Source organism: Hipposideros armiger, unplaced genomic scaffold (genome assembly GCF_001890085.2).
Source record: "Hipposideros armiger isolate ML-2016 unplaced genomic scaffold, ASM189008v1 scaffold_27, whole genome shotgun sequence".
Taxonomy (NCBI): domain Eukaryota; kingdom Metazoa; phylum Chordata; class Mammalia; order Chiroptera; family Hipposideridae; genus Hipposideros; species Hipposideros armiger.
In genome coordinates this window covers 1,246,497-1,258,514 of record NW_017731377.1, presented here as the reverse complement: position 1 = coordinate 1,258,514, position 12,018 = coordinate 1,246,497, and the positions used below count along the sequence as shown (strand labels likewise).

Here is a 12,018-nt window from a genome sequence, read left to right as displayed (position 1 = left end):
ACCCCCTAACTGGTTCCACGGCCTGTATCCCTACCAACCTATTCTCTATTCTGGTCCCAGAATGATCTTTCTAAAATATCAGTCTAATCCTATTATAAAACCAATAATGGCCCTGCTCCAAAGGGTACATTCCAATCCCCCACGCATAACATTGAGGACCTTTCATGAATTGACCTCAGTCAGCCACCCAGTTCCAACCCCTGCCACTGCTTCCTCTCATCCTATATGTCCAGGCCTACTAAGTGGCTCCCAGAAGAGCCTTTAATTCTCACACCTCCACGCCTTTGCACATGCTCTCCCTTTGCCTCTTGTAACAGTCAAATCAAATGTCATTTCAATAGGAATCCTCCCTCCTGCTTGTTTTTCTTTCCTCTCATCACGACTTATCGGCTGTCCCACTTGACTCTAATGTGTTAAGAGTTGAGATTCTGTCTTTTCTCTCTGTGTCTCCAGTGCCTTATATGGTTCCTGAGGCACAAGACATGGAGTCAGAGTTCAGCTACACTCCCTGGGACCTTCTCCATATACTCTCACCTTTTTGTCCCTATATCCCTCCTTCCTTAGCCTGCATTTGACCCTCTCTGAACCTAACAGATATGTTCATTGCTCTGACCAAGTTGAAGCACCAATCCCGACCCCCTGCTGCTCAGTACTTTCTTATTTCTACTCCTGATGTGAGACATGAGCCATTTTGGGAGGGAGACAAGAGGAGCCAGTGTAGCAGTCGGAATAATGAGAAACGAAAGGGAGAGAGACTGAAAAGGAAAAAGATAAAGGAAGTGAGGAAAGCAGAGAGAGATAGAAAAGAAAGGAGGGACCAGGAGAAACAAAAGGAAAGGCAGAAAAAGGGAGAGAAATCAGTCTTCATCTAGTCATGAACACAGGTTTATTGAAAGTCTTTTTTATTCAGCTCAACAATTATTTATTAATCACCTGTTTGCAATGCGCTTAGTTCTCCAACAGCGTATATAACAGCTTCTCTGCTTCCCCCCACACACAAAAAAACAAAACCCTCAGTATTTAGTTTTTTTTTTTTTTAGCTGAGCCATCCTGCTACCTGTTGGCAGCTCAGCTCGGGCTGGACTCGAACCGCTGTTGCTCAGAGCTCAAACTCTTGAGCGAGCTCTTAACCAACTGAGCCACTCGGCCGGCCCTCCTCAGTATTTAGTTTTGAAATCAGTTTTCCCATAGAATGGTGAAGGTTTTACACCCATGTGAAAAAATAACTTGAATTGAAATATATATTCATTGGATGCCTTGATTTTCAGAATTTTTCTTTGAAAAATTAGAAGTCGTAAGCAACTTAGGATCCATGGAGAAAAAAAAGTATTTTAATTGCCTGTTGGCCTGTGGCAGGTTGGGTTATTAGAAAAGCAGACTCTGAGATTGGCATGTAGGGTGTTGATTGGGAAGGGCTCTGGGGGTCAGCACCAGGATGAAAGGGGAGGGGAGGAGGTTTGGGGCAGAGGAAGAAGCTGGGCTGGAATGCAGCCTCAATAAGGCCTCCATGGACCATGTAGCCACCCTCAATTCACAGACCAGGCAGACCTCTCAAGCTCATGGCTACTAGCCAACAGCACTCCCAACAGGTGGGGGAATAAGTCCTTCAGTCCTGGAGGGGGATTAGGGCAGTGTATTAGGCAAGCGTTGCATTATCTTCTCATTTTGGGGTTTTGTTTTTTTTTTTATAGATTTTATTGCAGAATTGGGGAAGGGGAACAGCCAAGTTGTTGTCCTTCAGTCTTAATTGTGGAGGGCGCAGCTAGCTCAGCTCCAGGCCCAGTCGCCATTCGGCTGCCCATCAGCAGCGTGTGGCTGCTCAGCTCAAGGTGCCGTGTTCAGTCTTGGTTGTGGGTGGACATAGACCACCATCCCATGCGGGAGTCGAACCAGCAACCTTGCTGTTAGGAGCACATGCTCTCATCAGCTGAGCCCTCCTGCCACCTGTTGGCAGCTCAGCGGCATCTCAGCTTGGGTGCAGCTCACTGGCCCATATAGGAATCAAACCAGCAACCCTGTTGCTCAGAGTTCGTGCTCTTAACCAACTGAGCCACTCGGCTGGCTCCGCATTATCTTCTCTTGATTCTTGAATAGCTTTTGTCAAATTTAATGATACTTTCTAGAGATAATATTTATTTTGCTGTTCAGACCTCCCATTTTATTAAATATATATATATATATAATACTATATATTTAATATATATATATTTAATATATATGTATGTATGTATTGGTTTAGTTAGGTTCTAGTTTGGAGTAAAATTATTTTTTTTTATTTTTGTGTATGTGTGTATATACATGTATATGTGTATAAATGTAAATAGACACACACACACATAGAATTTGTATATGTATATACCAAGCTATTAATAGTGGTTTCCCAAGGGCCGGCCGAGTGGCTCAGTTGGTTAAGAGCTCGCTCAAGAGTTTGAGCTCTGAGCAACAGCGGTTCGAGTCCAGCCCGAGCTGAGCAGCCGCTGAGCTGCCAACAGGTAGCAGGATGGCTCAGCTTAAAAAAAAAAAAAAAATAGTGGTTTCCCCCCAAGGAAAACCACTAATGTTGGATGCCATTGGAGTGGCGGGGGATGGTGGTGGTGGTGGGGGGGTGTCCTGTTAGAAAAGAGCTTTCATTTTTTTCCTTTATACAGTGTGATAAAATATCAAATTTTAAAACAAATATAAATATAAGTAAACGAAAAACAATAACTCTGGGAATTGAACATTCTGGTTCCAGATCAGCTGTACCAATAATTTTCCACATGACTTGAGTAAGTCACTTAACCTCTCCAAGCTTTACTACCCTCTTTTATAAAATCAATAGCTTGGATCAGATGACCATGAAGTTTCCTTCCAAATCTAACATTCTGACCATGAAAGGGATTAAAAGTAAATGCCAAGGATACAGCTGGTCAGAAGGTATCCATACAATAATTTCAAGGGATTTTCCACACTTCTAAAACAAGGCATTTGTCACCAATGATCAGTATAATTTTGAGGGTCTGTTTTTTTCTTGTTTTTGTTTCAATTTTGTCTTTATAGTAAAATGTGAAATATGTAACTATTTCAGATTAAAATAAGAGTCACAGGATTTTAAACTTCACAGCAGATTTTAAGCAGAGAGATTAAATTCAAACTCAGATGCCTAAAAAGTATCATCAGCAGCATAGGCAAATATAACAGATTTCAAAATAATTCAGGCATTGTGAATTTTGAGAAGAGGAATCTTTTAAAAGTACATGTATTTCTTTTCCATCTAGTGTTTGAATTAAAAGTAACCAACATTTTTATTCGAATATGGTTCACAGATGTAGTACAGTACATGCGAAAAGGGCTTTCTGAGAAAAAGCACCCAGTTACCATCAATCAGTCATAATTTAGGAGCCCCCTACATTTGTCATTCCTACACTTTAATGATGTCACATGTAGAATATGTAGCTGCAGTGTCAACAGACTAAAATAATAATGTAGGATTTTGATTTAACAGCAGGTTCAGTGCAACCTGTGATGTAAACATTCTGCAAGGAAAAAAGATCTATTTTAATATTTCCATTTTGAATTGATATTTATTTTCCAGCTCTTTAAGATGACAACATGATTGCAAATCTTTAAAATGAAGATTTGCTCCAAACCAGAGAATATAAGATGACTCTAAGTCTGAATTGAGGACCTGACAATTAAATAGTTTGTCCCAAATTATATTTCTTGTCAAGGGTAGAGCCTGAACCAGATCTGAGTTCATCTAGTGTTTCTCCCCTCCGCCTTCATGCCCATCAGTTTCTACTTGGGTCTAGATGCCTTTTGGTAAAGAACTGGATTTGCTTGGACCGTGCTTAGACTTGGTCGTTGGTCCTTTAAAAACTATTGCTTTAGCCTGAAGAACACTCCCAAACAAAAAACATTTATTTGAGCAAAAAGATTGCAATCCAAGAGACAAAGATTCAGGTAGCAACTCAAACTGAAATCTGGAGAGACCAAGGAAAGGCAGGGTTTATAAAGGCAAAACCACAAAATGTAATTCTTTCATGCAAATGAAGGATTGCTGGCCAGGTTAATAGGGATTGGTTAGTTCCAATATGCAAATGAAAGAGGTGAAAACTACACGGAAAGAAGTAAAGTCCATATGTGTCCGTGTAGCAGTTATTGTTTCAGGATGTCTGCGGCTCCAGGATGTTTATGGCTCCGCCTTAAGGTGAGTTTAGCAGCAGGTTTAGCAACGTAAACACAGCTCTGAGTGAGATGCAAGATGTTCATAGGCCCCTCCTGACTCTATTTTAAGTGACCCTCTTAGCAATCTTTATTCCATTTTATTTTCTCCATTATCACATAGACCCTGCTTAGACTTTGTCGTTGGCCCTCTGAGGACGATTATTTTAGCCTGAATAACAGTCCCCTACCTCCCACTCTCACCCTTCTCATTTCCTGCTTCCATCTTGCTGATTCTCCTCTCCCCTTCAAGCCAGCGCCCCTTTGTTTCCAATGCTCCATATTGTCGTTGGCCATCATGACGGTCTTCCCATCCTCCTTTTGAAAGGAGATTGTGGTCTTGGGATCTAACCTTTTCTTTCCCTGTGAGGCCAAAAGCATGGGCAGCAGTTCACTGAGAATGTAGGGCTGGAAGTCAGGACCGGGTGGAAGATCATGGTTCTAGTGAGGGACCAAGTACACAGTTGAGCTGAACACACAGTGTGGAACCAGTGATTTTTTTTCAAATCTATAAATGTAACCCCTTTGGACCTCTGCATGTCTTTTCTAAAATAAGGAAACTGAGCCGGAAAAAAAAATCTTTAGAATTTCTTTTAGCTCTAAAATTCTATGACTTTTGAAGGTTTTTTTTTGTTGCTGTATTTCAACCAGCAGGTGTTTATTGAGGGTTTGCCATGGAAGCTGTGGCTAGTGTAGAGAAAGTGGCTGTTATCTACACTGGAAGATAAAATAAACAGAAACAACTAGAGAGCTATTGCAAACCCAAATGGGGCCCGGGCTGTAAGCGGAGTACGAGTTGGGAGGAGCTGGATCACAGGGCATCAGAAAAGTCCTGGGGTTGGGTGATCGAAGACTGATAGGATCTGGTTAGATAGAGGAGAAGAGTTCAGAAAATATGTCAATCCAGGTGTTTGACTCTTCTATATTCTATAGGTTCTCTTCCATTTTCATCTGGAAATTCTGAGTGTAAATGTTGCTGTTATTTGAGGGTCCTAGTATTGTAGCCCAGGTGGCCGTTAATTGGGGGAAAGGAGAGAAGGACATTCTTTTTCTTCTTTAACATGCAAAGAATATCTACTTGTGACGTATGTGATTCGCTGGCCAGGAGCAAAACTGACATTTCACTGGCCTTGAGGTTGTTGTTGAAGCAATTATTTCAATCCCCATTTTGTATGCCCTTTAAAACTAGAGTCTGAGAGTCTAGATAAAGCAAGGAAAGCATAAAACCAGCTCATCCTCCTCCACAAAAAGGGAAGAAATAGGCCTGAGCTACTTTCCAAGTAGGAACGTTCTTGCAGTGCTAAGAATTTTGGTAGTGCTAAGAGGAAGGGAAAAACATCGATTCCAATTTTGAACGCTGACAGGGTGTGTGTGTGGGAGTGAGAGAGACATTCGCATCTGTTCATTACTTTCTCTTGCTTCCTCTCTCCAAAGCTCCCTCCTCTGCCAAACATTCTGATAATAGTTTTCCCTTCCTCACTCATTGAAATACATATATGACTGATACTCAGAAAAACACTTCTACACCAGTGTATAAATAACTCACATTGTACAGATACATCCATAAGGATATTCGTTGTCACAACCACATTCATTCAGTCCAGCGAACATGAGTATCTGTGATACACTGCACTCTCCACTGGAGATGTAAAGTTGACTAAGACATGGTTTCTGTCCTAAATAATATATAACAACATACCTCTACAGATAAACACTGAGTTGTAAGGCCAGAGGTACACATATGCAAATTTCTAATCCTACAAACATATAAGTACATGTATACCTACTGACATGTATACATACTGAAATATAAAAACAGAGCTGCTCATTCATAAATTTCACAAGTTATTCTATTGCTAGTGAAATATTCGAGGGGGGGGGCGGGCGAGCGGGGTCTCCATTTTCCTGTTTTTTCTTTGTCAGTTTTTTTCATCTCTTTTCTTTTCCAATTCTAAAATTGATTTTACTCTACAATTCCATTCTTTTCTTATTTCTTGCCTTTTAAAAATTACTTCTTTAAAATGCATTATTCCACATGGAGAAAACTGAAGGAAAAGATACTTTGCCCAAGTTAAAAATAAGTGAAATACCTTCTCAGGAATGAAATATGTCTTTTTATACTCAGTTGATATTATACAATGAAAAAACAATATTTATTTATTAATACTTTAATGATGTTTTTCTTGTAACGGGTGTTTTTAACCATGAAATATGAAATCTATTCTATTCTTTTGTATTTATTGTAGGTATTTGAAGAAAGAAGAGCTCTGCTTGGAAAATGGGTAACAATTTAAAATATACTTACTTCCATATTATGGGTAACCATTTAAAATATAGTTTCTTTATAGAGCCCAACAAATTCAGTTTGGACATAAGGTAATGAGTGATTATTCATAGCCTGAGAAGTTTGACTGGTACTTTCCGTATCAGGTAGGGTTCAGTCAGGAAAACAGAAATCATACCAGTTATTTTAACAGATACACTTAAATTTAATAAATAGAACTGGTTAAATAAATACTGGAAAACAGAAAAGATAAAAAGGAAACACAGAGGTGCCATGGTGATAAGAACTGCAGGAAGTAGCTTCTCCCAGCTTTACTGATACCTTAGGAGCTCAGAGAAAGGCCTTTGTGGAACTGGGACCGGTCCTTTAGGGGACCCAGACTTCTGAGGAATAAAGTAGATGACAGCCAGCTGATTCTGATACGTCTGAGGAAGTGTGATCATTCTGGGAGTGTGGAAAATACTGGACACTGGAATCAACAGCTACTGCGAGAGTGAAGAATTACGGTGGTACTGCTAGGAACAGCAAGGAAACAAAAGAGTAAGGCTCTTCTACCTCAGTTTCCCTCTAGTGCCACCCTCCCATTGGCAGCGTTTAACAGAGTCAGCTGCCAAAGGAAAAATATGGTTTGTAGAGCCCCAGCCTTCTACACTCAGAAAGTAGAATACAGAAAGGTGAGTTTGGATCTGAGAGACAATAGCTTAGTAACCAACACAGTTCTTTCATTTGGCTACTTAGCATCTACATACACCCTTCTACAATACATACTTAAAGTTGTTACAGTAACAACTTTATGTTTGTATCTAACAAGATACAACTATCCTTTATACAAATGAAGACTTTCTCACTCTTTCCTTAAAGGAGACACAGAATCCCAGTGGTCATTGTCCATCCCTGGGTCATGATCAAAGTATCCCATCTCTGGGAAATGGTTTTTACTCATCAACATTTATTACCTGTACAGCCCCACCTAATAATCTCTACCACCCAAAAGAATTGAAAACATAAGGTTATGCAAAAATTTGTACACGAATGTTCAGAGCAGCATTATTCATAATAGCCAAAAAGTATAAACACCCAAATATCCATCAACTGATAAATGGATAAGCAAAATGTGGTGTATCCATATCATTCAGCCTTAAAAAAGAAGGAAACTCTGATACAAGCTACAACATGGATGAACTTTGAAGGCATTACATTAAATGAAATAGGCCAGACACAAAGGACAAATATTGTTATATGATCCCACTTATATGAAGTACCTACAGCAAGCAAATTCATAGAGACAGAAAGTAGAATAAAGGTTACCAAAGGATGGGGAGTTAAAATTGTTCAATGGGCACAGAGTTTTATTTTGAGATGATGAAAAAGTTCTGCAGATGGATGGTGGTAGTGGTTGCACAGCAGTGTGAATGTACTTGGTGCCACTAAACTTTACACTTAAAAATAGTTACAATGGTAAGTTTTATGTTAAGTAATATTTTACAAAAAATTTAAAAAACAATGGTAAGAAAAAACAATAAAGTACTGATACATGGTACAATGTGATAAACATTGAAAACAGTATGCTAAGTAAAAGAAACCAGACACAGAACCACTTACTATATGATTCCATTTATATGAATTGTCCAGAATAGGCAAATCCATAGAGACAGAAAATAGACTAGTGGTTTCTAGAGGCTGGAGGACAAGGGGAAGAGGGATTGACTGTAATGGGTGAAGGATTTCTTTTTGGCGTAATGAAAATGTTCTGGAGTTAGATAGTGATGCCTACGTAACCTTGTGAATATACTAAAAAAAACACTGAATTCTACACTTAAAATTCTGAATTTTATGGCATGTGAATTATATCTCAATTTTTTTAAACAAATGAGGATTACTTTAAATAAAACTATATTTAATTTTTTTTAACTCCTGATATATGTAGCAAACTTGAAATAGTCCATCTTAATAGCATACAGGCAAAGCCTTCTTCCTTCAGGAAGCATCTTTGACCCAGAATATAACAGCAGATAGAATGCCCTTTCCTATGAGTTACTGAAATTCATTTTCCTAAGTGTCTTAGTCCAGTCAGGCTGCTATGACAAAATACATAGACTGGGGGGCTTATAAACAACAGAAATTTATTTCTCATAGTCCTAGAAGCTAGGAAGTCTAAGATCAAGGTGCCCGCTGATTCGATGTCTGGTAAGATCCCACTTTCTGGTTCACAGACTACTTACTGCCTTTTCACTACAACCTCACATGGCAGAGGGTAAGGAATCTCTCTGGGGTCTCTTTTATAAGGACGCTCATCCCATTCATGAGGCTTCTACTCTCATGACCTAATCACCTCTCAATACTGTCACTTTGGGGGCTAGGTTTCAACATAGGAATTTGGGGCTGGGGGACATAAACATTCAGTCCATTGCACGAACACAAAGTTCTATTTCTTACTGTTCTCATTTGTCTTAGTTGATCACCAGTTTTTTTCTGTGTTGTCTGCAAGCTTCAGTCTGAGGATATTTTATTAATCTAAATTTTTTTTTTAATCATATACATTATGTCTGGAAGGATTCACAAGAAAAGGGGCAACATTGGTTTCCTCCAGGAAGGAGAACTGAGTCTGGGAGAGGGTAGAAGAGACTCTTTTAGCTGAATAACCTTTCATACTTTTTGATATTTTTAATCATGTGAATGTATTATTTATTCAAAATAATAATAAAACTATGAGATAAATTTACTAAAAGGTAATAAATTAAAAATACCCAAAATTTAAAATTTAGCTGAGTTTTTCTCACAGTCTGTGTTTTTTATTTATTTATTTTTTTAGCTGAGCCATCCTGCCACTTGTTGGCAGCTCAGCTGCAGCTCAGCTTGGGCTGGGAATTGAACCGGCAACCCAGTTGCTCAGAGCTCGCACTCTTGAGCAAGCGCTTAACCAACTGAGCCACTCAGCTGGCCCTTATTCTATATGTTTTTAAACTAATTTTGCATCTGTTACCAACAACTTAAAAAGAGGCTTATTTAGAATGACTATTTTTGTACCAGCTATCATTCCACTTTCTATTAATTAATCTTTAAATTAATATAACCAGGGCTGATTTTCAGCCACTATTTGGTATGGTTGACCAGCTTCTGTCTGTTGTGATTTGGTGGCATTGCCAGTTGTTAAATATTTTAAACATCACCTTGAATAAAGCTTAAGGTCTTCAAACTTTTTAAAAGATCTTGTTTATTCTTTTTTTTTTACCATAACTAATAGAAACATATATTTGCAAAGATCAGTAATTATCTTCTCCAATAAACAAATTTACAGGGAGCTGACATGGTTCTATCATGCTCTTTGTTGCACATTCCTTGATATTATCAGGCATTTAATAAGTATTTTCTAAATGTATAGATGATACTCACTGGTTTTTCTCTTTTGGCCAACAACAAATTTGTTCAAATTCACTAGATCACCTAGTAGTCAGTTTACTTCCACAAAAGCACTTAATTAATTAAGTCCAATTTACCTTTATTTAATTTTCTATCTCTATTTTAGGTTTTAGATTTTATTGTTTGTGTGTTTCATAAACACCATAAGAGACTGATAACATAAGAAATGCATTGTCAAAAAAAAGAAAGGAAAGGCCAGTCAGGGCCTTTTGAACTTCTTTTGCTCAGCCTGCTCCAAATTCTTTGGAATGCATTTTCTCTTCTAATAATGACCCTTGAGCCATTCTCTACTGCTCAGGCCCGGTTCTATTTCTTTGAAGTATACTATCTCTTCTAATAAACTGCTCTTTTACTACTTTAAAAAAAAGAAAGAAAGGAAAGAAGAAATAGGATATGAATTTTTTTTATACTTAATATTACTTGGGATTTTCATTGCAGGGATCAAATATTGGTTTTAAAGCTCAATCTAGTATGAGAAGTGAAGTCATTTTTTAAAAACAATCTAGGCATTGGGAGGTAAGGTATAATATGAAACCTATTCAATGATAGACAATTCAAAAGCATTTTATATTTGGCCGTAGAATGTCATTTTTGTTCATATATTTGTACATTGTCCTTACAGATGTTCTGTATAGTAACAAACAAATAAGAGGAACTGAAAAGCTCTTGTACTTTTACTGTTCGATGCTACTACATAATCCCTTATTTCTCAAATCTTCTCCGCCCTTCAGTCCCTGTTAGAAAAAACAATTACCTCCCAATCAACAGAAAACAGCAGAAGTATTTTAGTTGAAAAGAAAGCATCTCAGACGTTTTTTCCAGCTTCTAAGTTGTTAACAAAATAGTAATATTATAAGAATTTCAAAAAAAGGTAGATGGCATTACTTTTAACTTGCCATCTTTATGGTAATATGGTATGATTATGGAAAACAACCATAATCAGAGTTACAATTCAAAAGAGAAACAGGAAAATGTTTTGCGAATTGCATGATAAGTAAAGATTAATATCTGGGATATATAAAAAGTTCCTACAAATCAATAAGAAAAATACAAATGCTGGTACAGAATAGTGGGCTAATAAAAGAATGAGAAATATACAAAAATATATAAATGGCCAATAAACATAAAATATGCTTTATTTCACTAAAATTAGAGAAATACAAATTAAAACAGTGAGGTTTCCAACCCCTTCCTTAGTCTATGAAGAGACTAAAAATTGAAGAGATAGATAATATCCAATGTAAGTAAGGATTTGTTGGGGAGTAGGAGGAAATGCTTAAATACAGTTGGAGGGAATGTAAAAAGATAAAGACTTTTAAAAGACAATTTGACAGGATCTATTATATTTTTAAATGCAAATATCCCTTGAACCTGTAATTCCACTTCTATTTGTCTGTACTAGAGAAATATTTACATGAGACCTTAGAAGACATCTTTCAGGATATTGCAGGGCTTTTCGTGTGTATGGTTGTTTGTTTTTATTTGTTTTGTATTGGAAACAACTTAATTGGTATTAGTAGTAAATTGAGTAAATAGATCATAACATATCCATCCTACCATAAATGAATGAGAAAATATTGGGCTGTCGGAAAAGTCATGATGTATTTTTTCTGTTTTTCATTGCAAAAATGCGTCATGACTTTTCTGACAACCCAATACTATGCTCTGGAGTCCATTATATATCAGGACATTTATGGTTATATATTTTTAAAACAATATTCAAGTTTATTAAACAAATTTTTAAAAGTATTATAAAATGTTTAACTTGCATCAGCTGCAAGGTTTATGTTGCTCCCAAATTTTGCATATAACTGAACTTTCAAATCTGCTAACACCCGCTGAATTGATTCCACTCTGGATTCTAAGGCGTCAATTTCTTCTTGCAAAGTTTTCTTTGCTTCTTCTAACATGTCTTGTGTTTCTTCTTGAGAATGGCTAATGAAAACATCACCAATTTGATAAGGTATCATTAAGCAGTTGCCATCTGCCAGCATGATGTCCTCACAAGCATCTTCCAAATTTTGGAGTTGTTTCATTTTTTCATCTATTTCTTCCTTTAGCTCTGTGATTCTACTTGAATTCTGCGCAGATTTGTTTGTCTTTTGTTTTTT

At 37.4% G+C, this 12,018-nt stretch overlaps 2 protein-coding genes across 5 annotated transcripts in view; one reads left to right on the top strand and one right to left on the bottom strand.

The window, feature by feature from the left end:
• The window catches only part of FBXO16 (F-box protein 16), a 56,538-nt gene that overhangs the window by 6,370 nt on the left and 38,150 nt on the right, over window positions 1–12,018 (top strand). For all 4 annotated transcript variants that reach the window (XM_019636225.1, XM_019636227.1, XM_019636224.1 and 1 more), the window contains exon 3: window positions 6,450–6,485. In XM_019636225.1, coding sequence (XP_019491770.1) covers window positions 6,450–6,485 — 36 coding nt within the window. The remainder of the gene's footprint in view (window positions 1–6,449; window positions 6,486–12,018) is intronic.
• Window positions 11,620–12,018, bottom strand: part of LOC109379570 (prefoldin subunit 4-like) — an 822-nt gene continuing 423 nt past the window's right edge. Inside the window, exon 2 of the mRNA XM_019636228.1 lies at window positions 11,620–12,006. Coding sequence (XP_019491773.1) covers window positions 11,668–12,006 — 339 coding nt within the window. The 3' untranslated portion in view covers window positions 11,620–11,667. The remainder of the gene's footprint in view (window positions 12,007–12,018) is intronic.